The sequence below is a fragment of the Leishmania donovani genome, chromosome 30, assembly GCF_000227135.1.
Source record: "Leishmania donovani BPK282A1 complete genome, chromosome 30".
Classification (NCBI taxonomy): domain Eukaryota; phylum Euglenozoa; class Kinetoplastea; order Trypanosomatida; family Trypanosomatidae; genus Leishmania; species Leishmania donovani.
The window spans coordinates 46,229-72,500 of record NC_018257.1 but is presented as its reverse complement, the minus strand read 5'-3'; the positions used below and the strand labels follow the sequence as shown (position 1 = coordinate 72,500).

General features: G+C 61.5%; 10 protein-coding genes and 1 pseudogene across 10 annotated transcripts, besides 1 other annotated feature; all 11 read left to right on the top strand.

Moving 5' to 3' along the window:
• Positions 1–697: 697 nt before the first annotated feature.
• On the top strand, positions 698–2,488 carry LDBPK_300240 (hypothetical protein, conserved; the record flags this gene model as incomplete). Its single annotated transcript, XM_003862691.1, has 1 exon — positions 698–2,488. One exon carries the CDS (start codon positions 698–700, stop codon positions 2,486–2,488), a length of 1,791 nt encoding a protein of 596 aa, XP_003862739.1.
• A 989-nt stretch (positions 2,489–3,477) lies between these two features.
• Positions 3,478–4,533, top strand: LDBPK_300230 (hypothetical protein, conserved; the record flags this gene model as incomplete). Its single annotated transcript, XM_003862690.1, has 1 exon — positions 3,478–4,533. The coding sequence occupies one exon, from the start codon at positions 3,478–3,480 to the stop codon at positions 4,531–4,533; it is 1,056 nt and encodes a 351-aa protein (XP_003862738.1).
• Positions 4,534–6,396: 1,863 nt separating this feature from the next.
• LDBPK_300220 (hypothetical protein, conserved) lies at positions 6,397–7,557 on the top strand (the record flags this gene model as incomplete). Its single annotated transcript, XM_003862689.1, has 1 exon — positions 6,397–7,557. One exon carries the CDS (start codon positions 6,397–6,399, stop codon positions 7,555–7,557), a length of 1,161 nt encoding a protein of 386 aa, XP_003862737.1.
• Positions 7,558–9,992: 2,435 nt separating this feature from the next.
• LDBPK_300210 (ribosomal RNA adenine dimethylase family protein, putative) lies at positions 9,993–11,117 on the top strand (the record flags this gene model as incomplete). The annotated part of the gene is made up of 1 exon (XM_003862688.1): positions 9,993–11,117. One exon carries the CDS (start codon positions 9,993–9,995, stop codon positions 11,115–11,117), a length of 1,125 nt encoding a protein of 374 aa, XP_003862736.1.
• A 770-nt stretch (positions 11,118–11,887) lies between these two features.
• LDBPK_300200 (hypothetical protein, conserved) lies at positions 11,888–12,247 on the top strand (the record flags this gene model as incomplete). The annotated part of the gene is made up of 1 exon (XM_003862687.1): positions 11,888–12,247. One exon carries the CDS (start codon positions 11,888–11,890, stop codon positions 12,245–12,247), a length of 360 nt encoding a protein of 119 aa, XP_003862735.1.
• A 972-nt stretch (positions 12,248–13,219) lies between these two features.
• Positions 13,220–14,698, top strand: LDBPK_300190 (hypothetical protein, conserved; the record flags this gene model as incomplete). Its single annotated transcript, XM_003862686.1, has 1 exon — positions 13,220–14,698. The coding sequence occupies one exon, from the start codon at positions 13,220–13,222 to the stop codon at positions 14,696–14,698; it is 1,479 nt and encodes a 492-aa protein (XP_003862734.1).
• Positions 14,699–15,200: 502 nt separating this feature from the next.
• LDBPK_300180 lies at positions 15,201–15,290 on the top strand (annotated as a pseudogene).
• Positions 15,201–15,290: a sequence feature.
• A 1,366-nt stretch (positions 15,291–16,656) lies between these two features.
• LDBPK_300170 (2-hydroxy-3-oxopropionate reductase, putative) lies at positions 16,657–17,556 on the top strand (the record flags this gene model as incomplete). Its single annotated transcript, XM_003862685.1, has 1 exon — positions 16,657–17,556. One exon carries the CDS (start codon positions 16,657–16,659, stop codon positions 17,554–17,556), a length of 900 nt encoding a protein of 299 aa, XP_003862733.1.
• A 2,140-nt stretch (positions 17,557–19,696) lies between these two features.
• LDBPK_300160 (hypothetical protein, conserved) lies at positions 19,697–21,541 on the top strand (the record flags this gene model as incomplete). The annotated part of the gene is made up of 1 exon (XM_003862684.1): positions 19,697–21,541. One exon carries the CDS (start codon positions 19,697–19,699, stop codon positions 21,539–21,541), a length of 1,845 nt encoding a protein of 614 aa, XP_003862732.1.
• Positions 21,542–23,229: 1,688 nt separating this feature from the next.
• On the top strand, positions 23,230–23,880 carry LDBPK_300150 (leucine-rich repeat protein, putative; the record flags this gene model as incomplete). Its single annotated transcript, XM_003862683.1, has 1 exon — positions 23,230–23,880. One exon carries the CDS (start codon positions 23,230–23,232, stop codon positions 23,878–23,880), a length of 651 nt encoding a protein of 216 aa, XP_003862731.1.
• Positions 23,881–25,069: 1,189 nt separating this feature from the next.
• LDBPK_300140 (hypothetical protein, conserved) lies at positions 25,070–26,110 on the top strand (the record flags this gene model as incomplete). Its single annotated transcript, XM_003862682.1, has 1 exon — positions 25,070–26,110. The coding sequence occupies one exon, from the start codon at positions 25,070–25,072 to the stop codon at positions 26,108–26,110; it is 1,041 nt and encodes a 346-aa protein (XP_003862730.1).
• Positions 26,111–26,272: the final 162 nt, after the last annotated feature.

Below are 26,272 nucleotides of genomic sequence, written 5' to 3'. Positions count from 1 at the left end.
ATTTCGGCGCTTTTCTTCGCTGTGTTTCCTTGTATTGCGGTCGTGTGCGGGGGTGCGCGTGCATCTCGTGGCGCGGCATATCTCTCTTTCTCTCTCTCCCTGTGCGCGCGTGTGCGTGTCGGGGTTTCATGTCTCTGTATGCGTGACTCCCTCTACGTTTCTGCCACTGTTTTTTTTTTTTTGATAATGCCGACACCAAATTGCAGCACCGCGCTGAGCGGGCGTGATCGTGAGACCAAGCTCCATCGTGGGCCTGCCCCCTCCCTCACTCTGGCCTCTAACGGGCGCGACACTCGACGAGCGCGTGCGAGCACGTCGCTCCTCCTCACCACTGCCGCCGAACACCCTCCCCCTCTTCATGGTGTGACCCGTCAAGGCACCGCGCGGGAGCGGCCCTTGCGCCCCCTGAATCTCATGCCCGCAGCAGAGCAGGCAGCTGCAGCAACGCGGCGGCTACATCTCCTGCTACGGCCGCGACCCCCTCTCTTGCCTGCATGACCATCCTCCCACGCACCGGATGGCACCCAGCCCGCCTCTCCAACTCGTCCTTCTTTCTCCTTCGCTCTCTATGTGTCTGCGACGGCGCTGATTCTCTGCGCATGTGCTCTGGAGTGCCCACTCCTCTGTTAGCTGCCGAGGGCCATCCCTTGCGCGCAGGCACACACACATACACACACTGAGAGCGTGCCGCCGTAGTATGAAGCGAGAGTTGGCGCCGACCCCGCCGGGTGCGCCGCGGTGCGAGGACGGCTTTGAGTCTCCGTCCGGCATTCGTGTCACTTGCACAAAGGACTGGGTGAAGCAGCACCCGGTGGAGGGTGACGGCCTGTGCGTCCATCTCTATCAGTACCTGCACAAGAATGTTAAGGGCCGGGAGCACTCCATGTCCGCGGTGCTCTTGCCAGACACGGTCGTGTTCGACCACAACTTCCCCCGCGCGTGGTACGCCTACGATCGCAAGAACAGCGAGATCGTGAAGCGGCCGGGGTCTATGCTGGATGCGCAGACTATGTACGCGCACTTTTCCGAGTCCGTAAAGGGCTGCGACATCGTTGCTCAGTTCTTCCACACGAGCGTCGACGTGGAGGAGGATTGGAAGGAGGTGCTCACGCCGCAGCAGCTGAGGGCGCACCAGTACGCCAACCAGCAGCTCACGTACGTGGAGTTCTTCACGGCTGACGCTCTGCGCTGCTTTCTGTTTGACCAGAAACGCAAGCCGGACGGCGTGCTGCAGAAGTTCGTCATCCCCAAAGGCGAGGGGTCCAGTCGGCGCAACTTCCAGCTGCAGGTGATCTGGACTCCATACATCACGACCGTTTACCGCCGCACAAACCGCTCCCGGCTGACGGATCACGTCGTGCCGCTGGCAAATCGCGCCGCGACCTTTGATGGAGCACCGTACCTCAGTGATGAGACCCTCGTCGCCGACGAAACCAAGAGGCAGGTGACACAGCTGTGCGAGAGCATTGCAGACCACTTCTACGCTACAGAGAAAAAGCGGCTCTCGCGTCTCATCCTGTACGTGAAGGCGGACGATCAGAGTCGCATGTGGGTGCTGTGGAGCAGCTGCATCCGTGTCGCGCCCGACGCCATGAACCCGACGCTGCTGCGCGTGCCCGTGTGCCTGAGCATGCGGACAGAGGTGCTCAACGACGGCGGCAGCACGCTGACGCGGCTGCAAACACGCCGTCACCGGCAGCGGCAGCTTCTCGCGCTCGATGCAGAGCTGTTCGAAATGACGCGTGACTTTGAGTTCGCGCTCACGCTGAACGCGTCCCACAAGCGACAGGCGAAGGAGCTTGGCCTCCGCGGTAGGGGGCACGGCACCGGGCCGCAAGTGCGTCCGACACGGTGGCGCGGCGATCAGAAGGCGCCAGTGGAGCGAGAGAACCCGCTCTACGCGTCGTTCCTGGCCCTTGAGGTGGGCAGCGGCGGGACGGCCCCGGTAAGCGTCGTGCCATTCGTGGGTCGCGACAGCGGCAGCATGCAGCCGGACCGATGCACTGCCGTGTCTCAGCTCGATGACGAGGGTGTGGCCGGAGGCGAGGACGAGCTCGTGTCGGACCCTGTTGCACAGGTGCAGGAGGAGCTGGTTGCCTTGGCCATGGACGCATGGTACGCAACATACTCCACAATCTTGGCTGATGATCCTCACATGATGCCGACGGCGCGTGCCGAGCTGGCAGCCCCGCTCGTGGGCACGCTGACACAGGAGGAGCTGCAAGGGCTGGTGGAGGTGCTGGGGCTCCTTCCTGCGCCTAGCGATCCCGCGGCTGCTGATGCTTCCCGTAGCGCTACCGACGTTGCTGCGGCCACGTCGACGTCGCACTACGTGGTCGCCCCGTACTTGGTCACGTCTGGGCGGCGCCTGGATCGTCCGTCGGCCGAGGTGGAGCTGGACGTGGTGAGTTACCTCGCGGAGGTCTTTCGCCGTCGCGGAGACGAGATTAGCCGTTCCTGCATGGAGAAGTTCAGCCACTTTCTGTGATGCGCTGAGGCGGCGTTGATGTACTGCGAGTTGTTCCTCTTGTTGGCATTTTCTTCGCGCGGCTGCACCGCAGTCGTGCACATCCCCTTCGTCTCGCTTTTGATTTTTTCCCGTCTCGCTCCTCACCCGGCACTCTGGCTTCCCCCCTCTCTGCTGCGTGCACGAGGAGAGCGAGGGAAGGTGTGTGTGTGTGTGTGTGTCGGTGGAGGTGGTGGCCTGCCGAGACGTCTGTTGTCTTTCTCCTCATCTCTCCCATGCCGCCCGACAAGGTTTCGCATAAGTGCTTATAGAGTAGACGCAGCGCTTCTTCTTCTGTTATGGGATGGGAGCCTTTTTCTTGATGTAGGTGTGCGTGTTTGCAGTGCTGGGCCTTGTGCTCGCTCGCGGAGGCCACGGCGCTGTCCTGTGCCACAGTATTTCGGCTCCCAAGTGCCTTGAAGATAGAGCGAGCCTCGTCATGGGAGCGGCATACAGCTCTATAGACCCGAATGACATGGGACAAAAAATAACGAACGAGACGCACGCAGCAGTGGCCGCTCACGCACATCGAGCCGCGGCTGGCGCTTACGCGCGCTTGGTGGTGTTGGGCTCTTTTCCGCCTTGTTATGCGTTCTCTCCTGCCGCTCCCAGATCACGTGCATGTGTGCCTACCGTACGCATTCGTCCTGAACGTGTGCGCTCGCACGTGTGCATGTGGCCGTGCGTGGACTGGATTCAGTCCATTCGGCTTCTCTCCCCCCGGAGCGCGTTAACGTTATCGCTGGGGGTGTGTACATTGTGCTGCATCGGAGCTCCCCTGCTCTCATTCGCTTCCTCCCCTGCGCCTCTCTCGGTCTTCCCTCTGCTTCTCTGGACGTGTGCCTTGATGTGCATGTGTGCACTCCGACCTCTCGGGCAGAGTTGCACGTGGGTGGCGAGAAGGCGCACACACACCGGGCGCACACCCGTACAGCGATGCAACGGCAGTACCACAGCTAAGCTGTTTCACAATGAGCTTCGATAGCTCGAGGGGCTACCGCAGCACCTTCGGCTACCGCACCGACACCCCGTACCAGCAGCCCATCGCTCACCGACAAGGGTACACGGAGACGCAACTCACGATGCGCCAGCACGGCGCCGTCATCGTGGGCTGCTCCACGGCTTGCGCGTTTCTGACGGTGCCGATTGAGAAGTTGGATCGCTTTTACTTTCTTAGCGACGTCCCCGGCGAGTCAAGCCGCATTTACATGTCAGATAAGCGAGCCCAGTTCTTTCGGGTGGTGTTCCACACACGGTGGTGGAGGGGCCGCTCCTTCGTATGGCTGGCGGCGCACTACGGCTTTCTGCTCTCCACCTTTGCCGTGCTGCGACACGGGTTGGAGACGGCGTCGTGGGACAACTGCCGCCGCGGCTTTGCCGCTGGCGCCATGACGGGTGTGCTGTACGCTACCGCGACCCATCCTTACGACGTGTTGCGTGCAACGGCAGAGGCCCCAACGGGACCACGCCGGTTTAGCGGCGCCGCGGACGTCCTCATGACGGCGCTGCGAGAGCGGCCGCAGGTGCTGCTCGGTGTGTATCGCGGCTTTACCGTCGCGCTGCTGGGCCGCTCGCTGCAGTTCGCCCTTCAGTTCGGCCTCTACAACTGGCTGCGCTACGACGGTGTGTACCGCCATTTCATGGTGCTGTTTCTTTACTGCCACCTCGCCACGTTCCTCGGCATGGCAGCCCAGTATCCGGTGCAGTCTCTGCGACAACAGCTGCACATCATCAACTCCACCACTTGCGGGCGACCACAGAATTATCGCTCGCTCTTCCTCGATTTGCGTCGGCGCCACGGCATCACGAAGCTCTACGACGGCTTCTTCCGGGGTAAGCCGATTCTGAGCGCGGTGCCGATGGCGTTGTTGATAGCCGCGTACGACGTGAGCACTCGACACTACACCGAATACCTGCACCCCGAGGCGACAGCGAAGCCGACCCACACGCAGTCCCTCACCTCCGTCGCGGCCCCCGCCTACCTGACGCACCCGCCGCCGTACGAATTCGCGCGCAAAGCCCCGTGAGGCGCCGTCGATGTAGTTGTTGTTCCTACGGTTGTCTGGCAGTTTGTATGTGTGTGTGTGTGTGTAACCGTGCCGCCATGCAACCCTGCACCGCCTTTGGCATGAAGCAAGGGGAGGGGCTCGGGGAGGATCTGCTTGGTGATATAACCCCTCTACTTCTCCACGATTGCCCGGAGGCAGCGGCGAGGCCTTCGCTCCATCTGCTTCGGGCAGTCACATACCCCCAGGTGCCTTCCTCCCTCACTTGCATGTGTACCATGATGCGGCCGAGTTCGTCGACGCAAAGAAAACCGTGCACGCCTAACGTTCCACGTCACGCCCTCGATGCGACGCCTTCAACTCAGCGTCCGTCGGAGCGTGCGCATGCGGAAGAGTGCGCACGTGCGGCAGTAGCCCTCCTGCTTTGGCGCCTGCGCTGCCCTCTGCTTTGGAGAAGGAAAGTGGGCGGGACAGTCTGCTCTGGCGCACTGTGATATGTGCCCGCCATTTTCCACCCCATGGCGCACGCGGCTTCTGCACGCACACCTGCCACCACGACCCCTCCCTTGCACCTTTCTATCCATGCCGTCCACGACTACGATCCCTTTCTGAAACTGTTTCTTGGCGGTTCTCTGTCTCGCGCCCCCGATTGGCCCACCTCTGCAATCGACTCACGCCAGCACTCTCCCTTCGTTGCGCTTGCCTACGTCACTCGTACCTACGGGCCAGGTAGTACTTCTGAGATTGTTCCCTACTTCTCCTCTTTCTCTCCGAGACATCCTTCAGCGTTTCGTGCGGCATACAGCGACAAGAGCGCCTGTTCCTTGCCAGGATCCCCTCTTCCCAGTTCTTCTAGCGAAAGCTTGGGAGCGTAACGGCAGTGCTTGCTCAAGAGGGAGAAGTGCTCGCAGCATAGCCTCCCCCCTCCAACACCTCTCTTTCTGCGTGCACCCTCCCTTGAGTACGAACGGAATTCCCCCATCGTTACACAGTCTTTCTCCTAGGCCGACGTGGAGCGGACGGAAACAGGGGCGGCGCCGATTGTTAGTGCCGCAACCGTCGCTGCTTCTCGCCGTGGGACCGACTTTGGTGTGTAGCAGAGAGGCACGCGCACGGCCTTTCGAAGGCCGTCCCTCGCCCCGTTCGCGTGCGTCGCTCTGCCTTCATCCACTTCATTTCTCTGCGCCGCGTTTGCTGCCCTTCTTGTTTTTTCAATCAGCGCGCTATCGAGCACTTGTGCTGCCTCGCCCTTTCCTACCTGGGGGAGCGAGAAGGTCGGTGCACTTGGACACACACACACACACACACACACACAGGCAGACGTGTAGGACGCATCACGGCGGCCACTTTCCGTCGCCCCACCTCTCCGTTGCAGTGTCCGCAGCCTCACGGCACCAACTCCGCTTTTTGGCTGCTTTTAAAACGCTCGTTTTTTTTTTTTGCCGTCGCTTCTGTGAAGCGCTCTCGGGTCCATTCGCCTCCCTGGCTGGAGCGCGTGCTTCTCTTCGTTACCTTCTCGAACGCCTACACGGCTCCAACACATCTGCTGGCTTGCGCTCATCTTGCGACGGCCCTTCCTCTTACCGGCGTGTGCTTGTGCCTGCATCATTGATAGGACACCGTTGTGCCCCAACACGCTGCCCGTTGTCGTTTTGTCTTGTTGTTGCGTGCGTGCGTGCGGCTGTGCCTCCCCTCCTTTCTTGTCATTTCAAGCTCATCGAACTTTCCTTGTTTGTGCGCACACTCGAGGGCGCCGCTGCTTTGTTGAAAGGCATCGCGCAGACGAGTTCTGTGAGGCAAGGAACTGCTAGCAGACGTCCAGGGAGACCCTCACGCACACGCACGCGAAAAGAAACGGCCGTACGAGACTAGGAGTGGTGCAGAATGAACTACCTGCGCACCGTAGTAGCCGATGTGAAGCTAAAGTACCGGGCTAGTCGCGTTGTGGCCGAATGCGTGCTCAGGAGAGAGCAGCCGGAGTTTCCGCAGTTTCTGACCGAGTGCGTGACTATCGCGGACGGGCACCCAGAACTGATCCTGTCAACCATTCGACTCTATCTCGAATACAATCAGCCAGAGAGGGCCCACGGAGGCCTGCTGCTGCTGGAGCAGCTGGTGTCGCTATGCAACTACGCCTTCCACTTAGCCCTGGCGAGGGACTACGACATACAAGACCGCATTATTCACTTAGCCATGAAGCGCGGCGAAGGTGAGGCGCACCAAAAAACTCAGCGACTCGCCCGCCTGACGCTGCTCGAGTACTCACGCCTCTTCGTGGATGATCGCGATTTGCTTCGGCTGTCGGCACTGGTCTCCTCCTTCGAGCATCGGACACACAAGAGTTTGATGCGTTGCCTCAACGTGCAGAATCGACGTGTGCGCTTCCGCGACGTGGAGAAGAGCGACATAATTCCCATCAGCCCCAAGGAGTGCGTAGGCTTCACAAGCTCCTCTGCTGGCCGGCCTGTGAAGCCACTGCAGCTGAGCTCGGCTCCCGAGGTGTGGCCATGCCGCGTTTGCGCCTACCTCAACGCCCCGTCCGCCATGCGCTGCGCCGCCTGCGAGACGCTGCACACCACAGACATGGCGACTCACCGCTCCTCGCCGCACACGACTCCGAAGATGTCACCTGCCTCCTCCACATCAGTCGCAACGGCGAATGGCACCAACGTAGGAAGGCGCTCGCCCATTGTGCCGCCGCTGCCGATGGCGGTGGAGGGCGAGATGGAGACCGGCGACTCCCAGGCGTCGAGCGGTGCCAACATGGAGGACATGGACGCGACGTTTCCCATCAGCGACTGGGACAATACGTCCGGGGGGCACCTCCACCCATGCCATGTCCCGCCGACAGCCGTGTACGCAGACCCGGCGCACCTGCCTCACATCGCCACCAGCACCGCGGTGTCGACGTCCACGTCAGACATATCAGCACACATATCACCATCGACGGCTAGTGAGCCCGGCGATGTGGCTAGCGAGGCGTACTATGACCGCATCGAAGGCTCCATAGCAAACGGCGTAGCACCGCACGAGCTGGAAAAGTAGGGACAGCGAGGCGCATCCGAGCATGACCTCAACGAGGAGCCTGACCCAGCGCGGCGCGACATGCAGTTTGCACCACGGAGGCAATACAGTTCATCATGGCCACGGTGCTGCTGCTGATTACGCAACCAAACTCTTCCTGGGCGGACTGCTGGTCTACGCACGGCTGCGTTACTGCTTCTCTCTGCGTGGCGCTGTGCGTGCGTGGCGTAGCTGCACCTGAGATGGGACAGGCGAACGGGGTGGCAGTGACGGTCTCCACTCGCGATGGCGGTGGTAGCGCGACCCCGTCATCGCCACTCCTCGCCATTCACCTTTTGGCTCCTACATCGAAGGCACACGGAGGAGGTGGAGGGAGGCAGGCAGACAGACAGAGGGGTGGCTAACGGGTGATGCGGATGGAGCTGGTAATAGTGAGGGCCGGTGACTGCTTCAGCCCACTGGTGCTTGCCCTGTGCGGACTTCTACCGCTCTCGCTGCGCATGTGCTTGTTTGTGGGGACACCACGTGCGCCACCGTCCCTTCCTCACCGCGCCTACCAAGGGACAGGGCAACGAGAGTGTGCACGTGGGCGCCTCTCCTCAACACAGCGCCGCCTCGTGCTCTCTCTCACTCACTTTGAGCTCGCTCTGTGTGTGCCCAGCATGACCCGCGAAAGGCACGTAATGCATACATGAAATGCGGACGACAGAGGGGGGAAAGGGGGGGGGCGTGTGTGTGCGCGACACGTGAGTACCCGTGCACACACGTAGTGCAGAGCATGGCGCGGCTCGTGCCGGTGTAATAATACTCGTGATGGTGATTCTACACGTGGGAGTACGGACACCGGGTCTACTGGCTTGATGTGAAGTGTTCCCATGAGGATGTACCGCTAAGTGGGCCACCACTGCTGCCGCTCCTGTCTCTTATACGGAGGGCGGGGTGAGAACCTCATGGGTGCACCGCCACGTCCCTGCGCTGAAGCTCGCCGGTGCGCGCGATGGCGTGCAACTCTCTGCATCATGATGTCAACGCGTCTTGTTGCCGTCTTTCCTTTTCTTTTGGCGCGCGTGCTTGCTTGTTTGCAGCGCTCGCGCTTTTAGTGCGCCACGGCACCCTTGATAGAAGAGAGGGACGCCCACCTGGCCGTCTCTCTCCATCTCCACCCACCTCTCACCACACCATACCGCGCCCGTCACGCAGATACTCTCGTGCACACACGCACATCAATTCACTTGGCGGCACAACAAAGTAGAAACAGAACCGAAAAGAAAGCCACCGATGCGCCGTCAGCAGTCCTTTACCGTGAAGGCCGCTGCTGGTGCCCCCGCCACCGCGGCAGTGCCGGTCGAAGCGGAGTGCCTCGATGCCCCCCGCGGATTCGGCAGTGGCGTAGACATTAGCACGTACCGGTACCTAGACGAGCTATGGGCAGCAGCGCTTCTTCAGGCGGAGGCGTCCGTGTTGGCGTTGCCACACACCGGCAGCAGTGGGCTGCAGGGAGCCAAGCACACTTCTGAGGCCGACAATGCGGGGAGGAAGGAAACCTCGATAAAACAGGCGGCGGACAAGACGGGGGTCTCTTCGACGTGCAACGAAAGTCTCCTGACGTTGTCTCCCCTCCCTCGCGCACCAGTGCTACCCAGCGGCTCGGCAGCACATTCGCCAGTGCCACAGCCGCCGCCACCAGTCGTCGTGGCTCGCAGATCCATGCCATCTGCTACTAGCAAGCAGACATGGATGCGAGTGGAAGCGCAGCCGAACTTGAAGCGAAACGCGTACACCGCCCGTCGGGGCGTCGCGTGGGTGGTGCAGTAACGTTTCGGCACCCATCGTACAACAAGATCCAGCGCGCTCTCTTCCTTTTTGTGGCGGTGCTTGAATCTCCGTGTATGCTTGTGCGCAGATGTGCAGGGAGACGTGTACGGCTCGTCATCGCATCCCGGTCCCCAACCCTACCTCCACACGCTTCTCCTTCAGTCGTCGTCATCTCCTCCTTTCCTGCCGCGTTGGGTAGAGCGAGAATGTCAGCATCGAGCCAAGCTGCAACAGCATTCGCAATGATGAGAGGAATGCATGCGCCCCTCATCCATGCTTGCACGTGCGCCCATCCTCAGCGGTGGCGCTTCAGGCCAGCGTGCTTGCATGCCCTCTCTCGCATCGGCATTAACCGCGTTTGTGGTTCCTCGTCGCCCCCTCCCTCCTCCTGCGCACATCTCCCTCGTTTTGTGCGACTGCCCTGCCTCTTTCCGCATCGGCCCCCGCTCGTCCATCTCTCTCTCTCTCTTTCACACTGTGCCCTCTGCTGCGGCTTGTCTGCTCTGCTTCTCACATGAACATCACGGTGTGGCTGCCAAGCTGCAGTGCAGCCGTGATCACTTGCGTCGCCGTTGCTGTCGCTATTTTATTCGTTGCTCTCTCTCTCTCTCCCTCCACTCCTCTTCGCTAGCAACGCAGCGATGCCGAAGGAGCCGCGGGCGGTGCCAATGGGCATCATCAGTGCCGAGCCCATCCACGCTGCATCCCGCAAGATCAAGTTCGGCACGAAGACCATCACGTTAGGCAAGTCAACCCCACAAGGACACAGACGCGGCACAGCGGCTGAGGGTCTCAAGAAGAAGAGGGCAAGCTCTGGTGTCAAGACTGGCGGCAGCCAGTCCGGTATCGTCTTCAACAAAGGCTTCGGCCAGCACATTCTCAAGAACCCGCTTGTCATCGCCGCCATCGTCGAAAAGGCCGCCATCAAGCCCACCGACATCGTCATCGAGATCGGCCCCGGCACGGGCAACTTGACAGAGAAACTGCTGCAGACGGCGAAGAAGGTGATCGCCTTCGAGATTGACCCGCGCATGGTGGCGGAGTTGAACAAGCGCTTCCAGAACACGCCGTTGGCCTCGAAGCTGCAGATTATCCGCGGCAACTGCCTTGAGCAGGACTTCCCATACTTCGACAAGTGTGTGGCCAACGTGCCGTATGCAATTTCGTCGGCGCTGGTGTTCAAGCTGCTCAAGACACCCACATTCAAATGTGCCGTACTCATGTTTCAGCGTGAGTTCGCCCTGCGCGTCTGCGCACAGCCCGGATCGGAGGCCTACTGTCGACTCTCTGTGAACTCGCAGCTGCTCGCCCGCTGCAGCCACCTCATGAAGATCAGCAAGAACAGCTTCAACCCTCCGCCGAAGGTCGAGTCGAGCGTCATTCGGCTCGACCCCAAGCACCCACGACCTGATGTGGATTTCGAGGAGTGGGACGGGCTCGTGAAGATGCTCTTCAGCCGCAAGAACAAGAAGTCCTCGTCGATATTTCGTACCAAGGCGGCTGTGCAGGCTCTGTACGACAAGTACGTGAGCTATCGAAAGATGGAGGGCGGTCAGCCCGTCGGAACCGCCACGTCCGGCGCAAAGCCCTTGACGTCCAGTAGCAGTGCGGATGTGGGCTCTTCCGTGTCGCTCGAGCAGTTCCGCGTGTTGCTGGACTCGGTGATTGCGGACCCCATGTTCGAAAAGCGCAGTCGCATGCTTGACGAGGAGGCATTGATGACTATGCTTGCCCACTTCATCAAGCACGGCATTCACTTCATCTAAGCGCCTGCGTGCCTGTGGGTGTATGTGTGTTTGATGTCTGTGCCGCTGTGGAGCTGCATTCGCACTCACCAACTTCTGTATCCCCCCTACACACACGCATGCATGCATGCATGCGTTGCACCTCTACGCTGCCGTAACAGGCCCCTGCGGAAGGGGCGGGGAGAGAGCGAGGGAGAGAGGTGCACGCTGAACAGATTTGATGTGAGTGAAGGATACACATCCTCACAGAGAGAAGGATGGATGGTGCGACCATCATCCGTAATACGACCTCATCGTGTCGAGCGATATAAAGGAACGGACATCATCAACGCGGAGCAGCCGAGCTTCTCTCCTCTCTTCCTCGGTGCCCATTGCCAGCTTCGTTTTGTCGTCCCCTCCGCTGTGTCTTCACAGGCACTTACAGACATGTGGGTGAGCTGCTGGAGGTGTCTGTGCAGGGCAAGACTAATAGGGAGAGAAGAGGTGGGGTGGGTGGGCGGGGGGGGCGGCAGAGCTGTGCTGTACCCCGTCCCCAGCACCTCTTTTCTCGTCCATTGTGTTTTATGGCGTGCCTCCCCCCTCGCTCACCACGCGCATCTTTATCTGTTCTTCTGCGTGCACCTCCTGCCATCGCTAGCTGCTTATCCACCTCACTCTCTTGGGCAGGTTAGCTCACCCATCTACGCTGCACCCTCCCTTAGTACCACCTTTACAGACACACGCACACGCACGCACCACAGCCTTCACCAGTACTGTTGAATTGCAATCACCATTATAACAACAGGTCTACGATGCTTCGCTATCCCTCCCGCACGCTGCCCCACTTGTTGCCCGTGCGTAGCAGCAGTGGTGCGGTGAGGCATCCAGTCCTCCTCACCCCTAGCCGCCGCTTCACGGATAAAGTGCTGATCGGCTCATGCTCCTCGTTCTTCACATGCTCGACGACGACCGGGCTCTTCCATCTTCTGGTCACCCCTATCAGCCCTTCCGTTGCCTTGGCAACGCTGGCGACCGCAGCAGCGAGCGGCGCCTTGTGCGTCGTCGACGGCGGCAGCTTGAACGGCACCACTTTTGGCGCCGTTGTCGGCATTTTCGTTGGCGCCATGGGGGGCTTCTACGCTAAGTCGCAGAAGGAGCCGTGGCGCAAGTAGTCAGTAGCCCCACAGACCCTCGTCAGTGGTGGCGTCGCCCTCCTCCTCCCCCCTGCGGCGCCGGGCACGCGTGTCTTTACATGCTGAGGAAGAGGAAGAAGCACAAGAGAGGCGACTGTCGAGGATGAGCGCTGCGGCGTGTGCGCGCCTCTCTTCAGCGAGACGCATTGTGGGGTGGGCTCTGTGGCGATGTGGGGCTTTTAGAAGTGGCCCGCTCGCACTGCACACATCTAGCAGCTGCTCCCCCCCGCTCTCTCGCCTTTTCCTTCACAACTGTCGCTGTTTCTTCTTTGTCCTGTCCCCTCCACCTCCTCCGATCCCATAAGGGAGCGCTGATCGACATCACCAACACAAGACGAGGTTAGAGAAACAGAGCGGGCATTGCCGCCTCGCACGTTGGCAAGGGTGGAGCTCGCAGAGCTGCGTGCGCGTCCTTGACTTCACGGGCGTGCACCGCACCGCCTTCATTGACAGCCTCTGATGTGCCTCTGCGCGTGTCTGTCGGCTCCACATGACCAGCTGCGGTTAGGGGCGCCGGCAGTGTGCACGAAAGGGAGGCGAGCTGTGACACAAGCGCCGTCGGTACCCCCCCCCCCAACATCTCTTTCTTCTAATCCCCCTCTTTCGGCCTGTCTTCTGCCCTGAGACGCGTGAGCAGGCACACCTCGCGCCCTCCACACGCGCAACCTAAGCGACGCCCGCGTGGACACGTCGGCATCCAGTTTGTCCAGGACTGCCTCCACACCACTTCGCGCGCTTGCTTTCGGTGCGCACATGTTACGGGTGTCGCTGGCATGTCGAGTCACCGCTGCTCGGAGTGCAGCTCCGCACACCGCGAGCAGCTCAAGCTCTCTCGTCGAATCCGTGACCTCGGTCTTCCACTCTTCGCGGTACCTGCGCCACGCTCCGCCGCGGCTCTACGTGACATGCTCTCATGATCAAGGCATTCCGCTCCACGGTTGCGGGCGGCACATGACAACAGTGCTTGACGTGTCTCGCGAGGCGTCGCCGAACGCCCCGCCTCACACGCAATCCATCTATCTCTTAACGTCCACGAGCATATCCGATGTCGAGTTCAAGGATCCAGCGGCGCAGTCGCAGGTGCTCGTTGGACTGCCGCAGGTGCAGAGCATCGACGCCGTACACCGCTTCTGCGACGCGTACGCCGCAACGCTGAGCCGCGTCCACCACGTCCTCCTCCCCGGTGGCGTCTCTCCCCTCCAGAGCTCACTCATCAAGCAGCTTCTCGAACACATCCCGCAGGCGCGACTGGTATGCAACGGCTTTGGGCACGCGCTGCTCACAAACGCCACGTTTCACGATGGCGTGCAGCGCGCAGTGCTGGAGAACGCGCCCAACGCACCGCTGGAGCTGCTGCGCTTCGCAGAGCTTCCGGAGGATCGCGTGTCGGCCATGGCGGACGGGGATACGGTGGCCGTCGACGTGGCAAAAAGCGAAGCGGAGGCGCCCGCGCCGGCAGCAGCGCGGGCGCTGCGTGTTGTGGCTGTCAAGAGCAAGGGACAGCAACAGCGGCGCAGGGAACACAGCCAGACGCACCACCCAGCGCACTTCACCAACGAGGCGCTCTTCTACTATGATGACGTCTTCAACGCGCTTTTCGTGGGCCACACGTTGCACCGCTTGCCGTGGCTCCCCACCGTGCTCACGGAAGCCTCGCGCGAGCTTTTTCTGCCCATGCCTCCTCCCCTTGCCATGCAGCACCAGCTCAGCCGACCAAGCCCGCTGCTCGACACATGGCGGGTGCTGGAGAGCTGCGAGGACGTGGTTGAGGCACTGCGTCGTACGCCAGAGCTGGAGCGCGTCCTTGCAGGCTCCTACGGTGAGCTCTGCGGCAACGTGGAGGACTGTATCGCAGGGCTGGAGAGCAGCAGCGATGCTCTCGAGCGTCTGCGCAGCCGGCTCGCGCGGCGCCTCTCCACCGACACGAGTCGTGATGTACACCGCTGGTCCACCGCACTGCTGAAGCGCATTGTGCACGAGGTGGTGTGCACGCAGAAGGCAAGCGAGCCGACGAGCTCCGAGGTGCAGGAGGCGTTCCTTTGCTGGGCAAGGACAGACGGGGAGTGGGGGCGCCTCTCCACTTGCCTCGCACACGCTGCAATGGTGCTACCTCCTTCGACGGAGTCGGGGGAGGCCGACGGCGCATCTTCGTCTGCCACGGACAGCTTCGCCGCGCATGATAGTGTACCCGCAGCCGGAGAGTCTTCTGCACCGGAGGCACTGCAGGGCACACATGGCGTGGAGTTACTAGTGGCGGTGTTCAACCGGAAGGGGTTGAAAGGGCTCATTCGCACAGTGCAACGCGAGACGATCGACGTGCAGGTGTTCCTGGCCATGTCGGAGGAGGACTTGAAGAAGGTCTTCAAGGCAACTTTCGGCATCACCAAGCGACTCATGCTGCTGCAAGACGAGCTTCGGAAGAACTTGTAGGCGAAGGGCCGAGTTCGCGCTGGACAATGAACAAGGAGTGCGCCGCTGCACCTGGTACCGCGCCCCACCAGCGCTCATGGCACGTTGGACGCCAGCCTGGCCACCGCGACGGAGAATGGGCTGCTGCGCACTTGGACAGTGACCGCTTTATCCACCTAATTGCACACTCCACAGATACGATGGCACACACACACACACGCGCGCGTCGTCTGTGCCACTGTCCTAACAAGGATAACCAGCCTCGAAAAACATTATACATAACCGAAGAGTTCCCCGTGACGCTTGGCGCTCTCGAAAAGGGGAGGGCCATGCAGATGTGCGCAGGCGGTGCCTTGCACTCGCAACCTCGGGCGTGCTGCTGAAAGGGGGAGGAGGCGGTGGAGGCGAGGTGCCGTTCACTAAACCACACCGATGTCTCCGCTGTGCTTTCTATTTCTCTCGTGTCCTGTAGTGCCACAGCGCGCCGCTCTTGCCATGGCCGCCGTCGTCACCGCCATCATCCATGCGCTTGAGTGATGCGCTGTTGCGTCTGACGCGCACATTACTTGCAGAGCGCGAGGAGTTCTCGCGAAGCGATGTGAGCCCCGTCTAGTTGCAGCAGCTTCCGTGGCAGTATGCCGGCCTGTCAGCTCGCGTCACCACGCCGACGGTGGCGACCGTCGGCGGGCTGCCTGCCGCGCCGCCTTTCTTTGCGTGCCCGAACGTGCAGGTGACGACCCTCTTTCCGAGGTACCCGGACGGTGGCAAGTCCACCTTCTACCTCCGCCATCTGCAACCGTGACAGGCACCGTCATGTCAACCGTGGCGCGACGCAGACACGTGGCAAGTGCCGCAAGGAAGCGGAAAGGTACTAGGCGGGCGGACACAGTGTCGTGATCGACAACACACGTACCCCGGCGCGGTGGATCGGCAGGCGCACATTGAGATTGTGGAGCGGGTGCCGTCAGCAAAGAAGAAGACGGGCACCGCTGCGGCCGATAGCGCGGGGGTGGGCGTGACAGCAACACGACCCGCCGATGCCGGCGCGCATTCTTATGCTCATGCACTCGCGCGAGCTGGCGGGACATGTAAACCAGGCGCGAGCGCAGGTGCAAACAGTTCCTCGCCTGTCCTCCATTGCGCACAGCGTCTATCAGCCAGGATGGGGGCGATTAGCCACGCCAGTGAAGGCGACGACGTTGCGCGCCGACAGGGTTTGGGTGCTGCCGGTCGCTGTGTGTCTTGACAGTGCGCCCGCACGGACGTAAGAGACCTTCTTTCATCTATTTTAGCGGTGCCGCGGCAGCTGCTCTGGTTCACTCTCTATGCGGCTGGCATAGATAGCGCAAGAGAGGGCTATTGAACGCCGGCTGACGAGGCGGGGTTCGGTGCGTGTTTCAGGAGCCGACTGTGCTTTCACTCTCGTAACGGTGGGGTGCCATTCATCTGCGGTGCGCTGCCAGCGTTTCGGCCTCGTGCGCGCGAGCGCTGAGCGGCAGCTCCGGCCTCTCTCTTCCCTCTCCTACGCGCCAGTAAGGCCTCAACAGCAGCTTGAAACGACAGCGTTGGGGCGAGAGCCACCACTTCCCAGAAAAGGAACTTCTGCCTGCTTGCGCGTAGATGCAACTGCATTCGTGCTAACGAACATGTACGTGCACGTCAAGCGCGCACGTAGGGGCATTGCTTGAGTGCTCTGAGCCGTTTCTGCGGGAGGCAGGAGGTCGCTCCTCACCGCGTAAGCCGCTGCACCGCCGCCCCTTCGGCGTCTGTGTGCCGTCACGCGCACTGCGCCACATCTCCGGTGTCGCTTGCCCACTGCTACTTTTGCCCGCATCACCGCACTGCACTCACCCACCATCCCTCTTTCTCGCCTGCCTCCACCGCTGTCCATCCGCAAGCCGGGGCTTTCCCAGCACGACAAGACAGCATCTTTTCATCCTGCTCCCATAAACGGACCCCGTGGCCGCTCCTCTTGAGCAATGCGCGTCGGGTACATTGGTCTGGGGCTCATGGGCAAGCCCATGGCCGTCAACATCCTCAAGGCGGGCTTTCCTGTGAGTGTGTGGAACCGCACAGCCTCCAAGTGCGACGACCTCGTCGCGGCTGGCGCCACGGCGTGCGCGACGCCGGCGGAGTTGGCGGCGGCCTCTGATGTCGTCTTCACAAACCTCTCGGACTCCCCTGACGTGATGGAGATCGTGTTCGGCCCCAACGGCGTGGCAGCCGGCATTCGTGAAGGGGCCATCTTTGTGGACAACAGCACCATCAAGCCCTCTGTCGCGCAGGAGATCGCACGACGGCTGTGGAAGGAGAAAAAAGTGCGTGCACTGGACGCACCGGTCTCTGGCGGCGACATCGGAGCGCGCAACGGCACCTTGACCGTCATGGTCGGCGGCGACGCTGCTGCGCTTGAGACTGTTTTGCCTGTGCTGCTCGCAGTGGGTAAGAAGGTGACCCGCATTGGCGACTGCGGGGCGGGGCAGGTGTGCAAGGCGGCGAACCAGATCATGGTGGCTGCCCAGATGGTCGCGCTCGGCGAAATCCTTGTCTTCTCTGAGAAGTGCGGCGTGTCAGGGCCGACAGTTATCGAGGCGATCAAGAGTGGTTCGGCGCAGTGCTGGACCCTCGATGTGAAGCCGGATCGCCTCTTCGCTGGCAACCGCGAGCCCGGCTTTAAGGCTGCCCTGCAGAGCAAGGACATGGGCATTGTGATGGACTCGGCCAAGGAGTTCGGCGTGCCGCTGCCCTCCACCGCTGTCAACACGCAGCTCTTCCAGGCGATGATTCAGAACGGCGACGGCGACCAAGACAACTCCGCTGTCGTCAGCGTGCTCGAGCGCATGGCCAACGTCCACATCTCGGAGGTGAAGAAGGAATAGTGCATATGCACGGGCACTTGTGGACGCTGTCCACTGGAGCGCAGTGAAGTGCAGATGGAACGGCGGCCGCGTGTGTGGCGTACCACCCCTGAGGGAGATGAGGAGTACTTAGGGAGGGGGAGTGGAGTGCGATGAGTGCGTGGCTGCTGAGGAGTAGCACATCAGCCGCTGTACCTCTTCTCCGGTTGTTGCCTGCGGGCCCCTCTCGCGTTCGCAGTCTGTCTGCCTCCCTATTTTCACTTTATGTGAGTGCCTTGGCTGTATCAACATTGAAACCACCACCGCCACCCTTCCCGCACCCGCATGCAACGTCATGGCGTGCAAGTATGTCGGACGCGCTCTACGTGTGTCTCTCAGTCGACACGCGTGCATGCGTGCGCAGGCGCTGGGGCGCACGACAACTGCAAGACAGACGCCGCGACAACGGCGCTGGGTAGCGGCGCGAGTGACCTCGCGGGCAGTCCTGGCGCACACTTTCTGGAGTGAAGGCTGCCTTTGGCATCAGGCGAACAGGCACCCATGAAGCACTCACACACACGCCCACTTCGAGGTGCTTTCGTGTTGCGCTGCTGACGATGGCCGCGCCCGTCATGGCAAACTGCCGAACCAATGCCGCGACGTCGACTGCTCCAGACACGGTGCTCTCGCTCTCTCTTCATATTTCTCTTGCTCGCCGTCTCACAAGGCGCAGCGCTTCTTCGCTGCTCGTGCTTTCACCTCGCGCGCACGGCTCTCCGTATGCATCCTCTTCGCACCTCCCTATCGTGGCGGTCGGTCGTGCTGTCTTGCCACGCTGTGTGCGTGCACGCAGCAGAGCTGGCTGCGCAGCCTGCCGTCACCTTGTCGTTCTGTGCATCACCAGACACCCACTTACAGGCGCGTCTGCCGCTGCCGTTGCCTTCGCCCTCTTTCAGCGGTGTCCCGAGACCTCGGCGCTGCAGCAGACGTCTCTGGCACTCGCGCGCTCGTGCGATGACTTGACGCGCGGCATCGGCGACAAGGAAGGGGTGGCCGCCTGACCAGCGGTCGTGGAGGCGTCGATGACGCCTCCCGCCGCCACGACGACTCGAACGGTGCGCACTGCTTCGAAGTTGCGCGGCACCGTGGCTGTGAGTGCGCTGCACGTATACGGCGCCATCATAGCGCTTCGCATCTACCTGCGGTGGCTCCTCTCTTACCGCAGCTCGATCAGCCCAGATAAGATCTCGCGCTTCTAACGCTCCGCATGCATGCTGATCGGGGCGCCGTGCCCGCTGGCCTCGAGAGACGCCTTCGCGTTGAGCGTGAGCGTCGATGACTTGGGGGCTCGCGACCGCGTCAGCATTATCGCGCATAGCCTTTTCTTTGCTGGCGCTGCCCGTGGGAGGCCTCCTCTGGTTCCCCGACGCTGACATCCAGAGCAGCGTGATGTGCGACATCACCTGCACCGCGTTTGAGGTCAAGATACGCTCTTCGGCGGAGGCGCGACTCTCCTTCACCATTTCTGCCGACCCCCACGGTGCTGAACAGCCCGCAGAGCGCTCTGAACTGGATGGCGGGGAGGGTGCGATGTGGCCGAGGGGCAAATACGTCGAACGGTGCCGTCAGCGTCCCGATGCATACGGGCTGCTGTGGCGGAAGCTCTCCGGCGAGGGGTACGCGGTACTTGCCGCGCCTGCGAACGACTGCGTGTCGGATCTGCCTCTCTCTCTCTCTCGCCCACTGTCGGCGTGCATGTGCTTGCGTGTTTGCTGGCGCGACGCGGGCTTGGTATGACAACCGCGGCTGCTGCCCCCCCCCCCCTGCTGCGCATGAAGGGGGGTACCATTGACGCAAGGCGCTGACGAAGAAGACGGCGAAGGAGAGGGCCGTCCGAAGTCGGCGTTTCGGTGCTGGGCGGAGTGCAGATGCCCCCTCCCTCTCCCTCTTTTGCGGTGTGCTTTCTAGTTGGTCTCCGTGCCACACGACTCGTTCATCGTGTGAGTGTGCCGACTGCTGCGCGGGCTGCGAGCCTTCTGTGGTGCCGCTCGTGCGTGCGCTGGTCGGTGTAGCGTGCTTCCTCTACTTCCTCCGCTACCCCTTCCGCCCCATTCTCCCTTTTCTTTGGCAACTCCTCACCGTTCCCGACATCCACTGCCCGTGCACGCAGCTCTCTGGCGCGATGTCTGCCTCCGCACCGCTCACCACTGCCGTTCAATGGTTTGCAGCGCAGCTGAACAACTCTGACAACGCCGAAGTAAAGCGCCGCTATCTACGATGGCATGCCGAAGACACGGGCGTGCCCTACAGCGATGAAGACCCGCTCTTTGTTCAGGCAGTTCTCGCCAGTCGCACGGGCTGGACGTTGCCGGAGCTGCTGTGGCGAGCGCGTCTCGTTGCTCTGGACGGGCGCACTCTGTGGGAGTGCTTGGACGCGCGCATGATTGCAGGTCGCGTGCGCGATGTGGTCGATCCGTGGAACGAGCAGCTCAGCGTGAAGCTGGCTTGGCACTTTATGGAGGAGCAACAACGTGGAGAGTTACCGCCCGCGTCTTCATTGAACGCGCTTCGCGCGGCACTCGATGAGTACGCAACGGCTACGATCAAGCCACAGGGCAGCCTGTCCGTGACGGAGTCCAGCGCGGCCCGCTCCGCCCTTAGAGATGCCGACCACGGCCGATGCGCCACCCTGACCGATGCGTGGTCGGACAAGGTCGCCTTTATCCCGATGGAGGCAGGCAACGATTACAGCGAGGGGTCTCTGCGCTGCGCCGCCCCCGTCCCCAGCCGCGGCACGCTGCTTCAAGTGCCTCGCTCTGAGATGTTCTTTATCGATTCTCTGCTCCAGTACTGCGCCTTGGGCCGCGCCATCGCTGCCGAGCCGTCTCTGCGCGGCCTCCTGGCAAACGAGGAGGCCATGCTCGTTCTCTGCCTCGTCTACGAGCGTTTTGTTGAGGGCGTGGAGCGCTCACACTGGAGGCGGCTGCTTACACATTGCCCGGGGCGGTACCCCACCATACCCATCGCTTGGGAGCTGCGCGATCTGGCAGAACTCGATGGACTCGACATGGTCGACGACGTCCTCGCCAAGCGCAGTCAGATGCAGGCTTTTGTCGATCAGCTTCAGAACTCTCTCCTTCCGCTCTTCCACCGCGCGCTCTCGAAGCTGTACGGTGCGTCGGCAGCAGCCCCGTCGCTGGCTGACATGTCGGCGGCCTTCGTCTGGGAGCACCTTGTGTGGGCCCAGTCGACCTTCGACTCGCGCGCCTTCAACCTTAACGTGGACGGCGCCGTCGTCATGGCACTGGTGCCCTTGGCAGACATGGTGAATCACGCCAACCACACCGACGTGCTTGTTCGCAAGGTGGAGCCGAACGGGGGCCCTTTTACTATGCAGGTAGGCGCTGCGTTGACGGCGGCGGATGTGGGGCGCGAGCTGTGGATGAGCTACGGCCCACTGCAGAACTGGGAGCTGCTTCAGCACTACGGCTTTCTGCTGGGGCCCGACAACGTACACGACAAGCTGCCCTTTCCACTCGCCGTTCCCGCAGGGCCCAATGAGCCGCAGGGCGAGAGCGACGCCACAGACACGTCAGCACCGCTTTCGCGTGAGGGGGGCACCGAGAGCAGCTGGGATGCGCGGCGCCTGGCGTTGATGCGTCGCTACGCGTTGTGCTTGCCGGGTCGCTGCTGGATTCCACACGACGGCGTGCCACCCGCTGCTTTGCTGGCGCTTCTCCGCGTACAGCTCGCACAGGCAGACGAGTTCGATATGATGGAGGGTCGCCGCTACGGCCCTTTTGAACCACTGTCGCCGGTGACGGAGGCCGCCGTCGTGTCGGTGGTGAAGAGCACCGTGCAGTGCGTCATGGAGTCTTTTCCCACAACGCTTGCGGAGGACGAGGAGACTCTGGCGGAGGTGCATGGTGACGAACCCACGAAAAACCACATGCTATGCTTGCAGCTTCGTGTAGGCCTCAAGCGCATTGCCAGCCGGTGTCTGGAGTGGTGCGCGCGCCACTCGTAAGTCATGTGCCAGCGCGCACGCCCCCCCCCCCCCCCAACCCACACACCCACACACAAACACCGTCGACACCTCACGTAGCGCCTGCGCTCCCTTTGTGTTTTCGGGGAATGGGCAGGGTGGCGAGGCAACGGTTGGGTGGGTGGGGCCTTGACAGGAGGGGCAGGGCTGCCCCTCAGCGAACACCACTGCACTGGTGCTCCCCCTCCCTCCTCTGACACACGCTCGAAATCTTTACACCCCACCTCACTTTGGCGCCCGCAGACGTCTTCGTTGAGCGCACAGCCCTTACCGAACGAAAAAGGCGAGGCGGAATGCGCAGAGCTGCGAGGGGGTGGCTCCAGCGACCGTCACGGCGCCGGCGATGGAGCAGGGATGACACTCACCGTACCGCACCACCACCACCCCCTCCTGCTCCTCGACTTGTGGTGCATACATTCCCTCTTAGCTGATGGCACACCTCAAGGGTGAGGGCGTTGTAGTCTCCCCTCTGTCGCAGTGTATGGGTCGGTGGTGGGCGACTCTCTCCCACCCACTTCGCACACGACGCCCACATCGCTGAGCCGCTTCCTGAAGCGGCAGACAATTTCTCGCTTATCCCCTTTTTTGCCGTTCCACCGTTGCCGCATCGCCTCCTCTTTCTCTCTCGCTTGCTCCATCGTTGCGCGTGGGCTCCCCTCGAGGAGGGTGTGGAGCGCTGGCACAGATCTTCAGACTGATATCTTCCCCTAACGTATAATTTGCCATCCACAAGGGCCCACATCCTCTGGCCAGCCTTCGACGCGCGACACGTGGACGCAGACTTGCGCACTGCAGTCTATCCTCGCCCTCTTTGTGTGGCAGCCGCGGAGCCGCCCTTATCTTCTTCCTTCCTTTGTCGGCACTCATCGTAAGACGCGCTTGCGTGAGTCTCGTTTCCACGGCATCTCTTAAAAGGCGCCTCGATTTCTTGCGTGCATTGGCGTTCTCTAACCCCTGCCAACGCTGTCACCGCGTGTGTGGCGCCCATGCACACCCACGCAACCCCAGCGCCTCCTTGTCTTCCTCTTGCACGCCTTCGTCGGCTCTTCATTTGTGTTGTTGCTCGCCCGTCTCGCGTTGCACTGGTGTTCCTTCAAAGGACCTCCTGAGTTGCCCCTCTTCGTAGGACACCCCCGTCACTCGCGCGTGCAGTCGCCGGCGCTGGGGTGCAGCGACATCTTTGCTAGGCTCTGTCTCACATCACCATACTCGCTCTGCCGCTCTCTCCCCCGCCGCTTCCATCTAGAGAAATGCCCGCCTTATCATCACAGGAACCCGTGATCGAGCTCACGTATGGGCAGCTCACCTCGGAGGCGCTCGAGGCCGCCATTGTCGACCCCGCCGGGGTGACATCACTGGATTTGTCCGGCAGCAACATGTCTCCCGAGTACTGCATCGAGCTGGTAAGCCGGTACATTTCGAAGATGGTGAATCTCGAGTCGCTGGATCTCAAAGACAATAAGATCGGCCCGCAGGGTGCGATGTTTCTCTTCGACGCACTGCGGGAGCACTGTCCGCATCTCACCTACCTCGATGTGAATGAGAACGCCATCCAGGACGAGGCGCTATACCCTCTCGCGCTGTTGCTGCAGTCTGTCAAGTTGAGGACGCTAAACGTGGTTACGAACCACATCACCCCACGCGGGCTGCCCACGCTGTGCGACGGCGTGATGGCCTGCCGCACCCTCAGGGAGCTTTCACTGGCCTTCAACTTGTTGGGCGATGAGGGCGGGCGCATAGCTGCGGAGATACTCGGCAGCCACCCGAGCCTTAGGACCCTCGACCTCAGCGACAACCACATCGGTGATCTTGGCGCAGTAGCCATCGCTGAGGCTTTTATACTCTCCAGCGCGTCGCGTATCGAGTCGCTCAACCTTTCTGTCAATCACATGGGTGACGTCGGCTTTGCGGCCATTGCAGAGGCTCTTACGAAAACGAACAATAAGCACTTCACCGCGCTTGACCTGGCTTGCAACGATGCCGTCACCGATGTCGGGCGGGAGGCTCTGATGCGGGCGGTGCCACACATGCGGTACGTGTACTCCCTCGACCTGACCTCGTGCGACTTGTCGGACGACAATGCCAAGGCGCTCACGGAGGCGATCCGTAGCAGCCACACCAGTGTCGGGACGGTGGAGTGGTACAACAACCCGCGCATCAAGCTGCTGACAGAGAAGGCGCTGTACGAGGCTATCGAGGCGAAGGCCGCTGCGCGCCTCTCCCTCAAAGGCGACGGCTCCGTCGTCTTGTACGCTGGTGTAGCACTCACAGCAGCTATGGTGGTTGTCTCTATCATTATGCGGCAGCGGCAGAACTCTTAGAGGTGCACTGTGGTCGATGCGCGCTGATAGGCGATAAAGGAGGGGAGGGTGATAGACTTTATGGAGGCAATGCGCTTCACGAGGGATGCAGCGTTTGCGTGTATGCGTGGGAGAGAGAGGGGGTGGGCAGTTGTTTCGTGAAGGGATTGCTCAAGCACCTTGGCGGCCGCGGAGCCACGCTGCTGCGTCAAGGTTTTCTCCTCTTCAGCACACGGGAGCGCCTCCCTCATGTGCCCTGTGCTGTGTGTTGTACCCTCAAGCGACAATTCGCTACGTGCCGCTTCGCTGCGCGGTCGCTGCGTTTTCTTGGGCGTGGCTGTATGTGTGTCTGCGTGTGGGTGGGTGGGGGGGAGAGAAGGGGCGGCTCTCGCTCCCGCTCAGTACGCGCAGGCCCTCTGCGCCCACCGCCTTTCCTTATTCGTCTTCTCGTTGAGTGCTTTGCCACTCTTCTCTCGTCTTTCACAGTTTTGTGGCCACCACTGACGTATTTCCGCCCCAGCCATCTCAGACCTTTTGCGTGCATGGATTTAGCAGATACAATCAACCGCCCGTGCTACTCCGTCTCCCGCGTGATCTCCCCGTCGGAGGGGGAGGGCGTAGGTGGGCACGTGTGTGTGCGCGTGGCCTTGTGGTGACTTCTGTCGAGAAGGTGCTGCCCTCTGCCCCCCTCCCCCTGTCTCCCTCCATGAGCTCATACACGCCTGCGGAGTCCTGCGCACAGCAAAGACATCCTCACGCCGGAGAGAATGCCATCGAGCCGGCTGGAGGTCAAGCGAGAGGCAGGAAGAAAGAGGCGAAGGGATGCACACGCCTTTCTTCGCTTCAACGCTATGCCTCTGACAGGACTAGCGCACAAATGCGCGTCTCCCACATGCTCAGTGGTCTCCCCCCGCCTGACTCGCCTCTAACTTCCTCGTCCGACTACTCTGTCACGCGTCATCCGTCAGCGCCGCTGCTTCCCTTTACTCGCTTCCTCATATTTTTATACCACTTCCACGCATCATCGCCACCGCCAGAGTGAGAGCGAGTGCACTCGACCCTTTGCCGTTGCGCATTCCTGAACGCTCCTCACCGCCCTCACCCACTTCTTTGCTGCTGCGGTGTTTTCGCGTCCCCCCTGCCCTTTTCTCCACTGCAACGATATACGTGCTCGATATCGCATACACGCGCTCCGCACAGTCCATTAGCCATGGCGAACCCGTACGAGAGCGGCATCTCGGCCGACCCGTTCCGCGAGCAGCCGTACGCCTCTACCGGCGCCGCCGTGCCGCCCGCTGGGTCCGCGCCCTCCGCTGCCCTCAGCAACACCGGCGATCACCCCCACGGCTACGGCTCTGCCACGTACACGGAGGTTTCCAAGCAACTGTCGGACGGCAATGCAGGCGTGCCCCCGATGCAGTTGTACGCCGGCGATGGCAGTGGCACCCCGCCGCTAACCACGATGGCGCCCCTGCCGCCAACTGGGCCTGCCGCCGCAGGGGCTGACGCCGCTGCGGCCTCCCAGACGACCGCAACGAGCAAGTTCTGGACGCTCCCCTTCTACCAGCAATTCTTTGACATCAACACGCGGCAGCTGCTGCTGCGCCTCAGCAACACGCTCATCCCGATAAACCCGCCAGACTTCCTGATGGATCGTAACTGGCACCTCAACGAATCTGTTGGTGTTGACGGGACTGGTGGGATCGCGGAAGACACGACGCTTGAGGAGGCGGGGGTGGTGCTGTCCCGCAAACCGGATCTGTACGGCCCCTTCTGGATCTGCACCACCCTCTGGATGACCTTGGCGGTGGTCAGCAACATCATGAGCAGGATTGCCTACACAAAGAACAACAACACGACACAGCCGTGGAGGTACGACTTCTCCGTCGCTTCAGTCGCGTACGCCGTCATCTACCTCTACTGCTTCGTCTTTGGTGCCGTTGTGTGGGGCATTATGCAGTGGAAGAACTTGCCTGCCACTCTCACCGACACTGTCTGCTTGTACGGCTACAGCATGTTCATATTTGAGCTTGTGGCTATCCTCTGCATGATCCCGTCTAGTACAGCGCAGTGGGCCTTCGTCATGTTCGGCGGCGCCTGGTCCACAGCCTACTTGCTCATCAACATGTGGCACATGTGGAAGACGACGCTGGAGCGGAACTGGTTTATTGGCCTGGTGGTATTCGTGGCGGCCTTCCACATGGGCCTCACGCTCTCCTTTAAGTTCTACTTCTTTAACTACAAGCTGTAGCGATGGCGGGTGACCCGTGGGCGTGTGCGCCTGCTTGTGTGTATGCCAGCGCTGCGGCTGGCAACGGTGCCGAGTGCAGCGTGGTGTTTTCTTGCTGGGCTCTTCTTCGTCCTCACTTCATCTCCCTTTGCGTGCGAGCTGCGCTGCGGTGGCCCCTTCTCC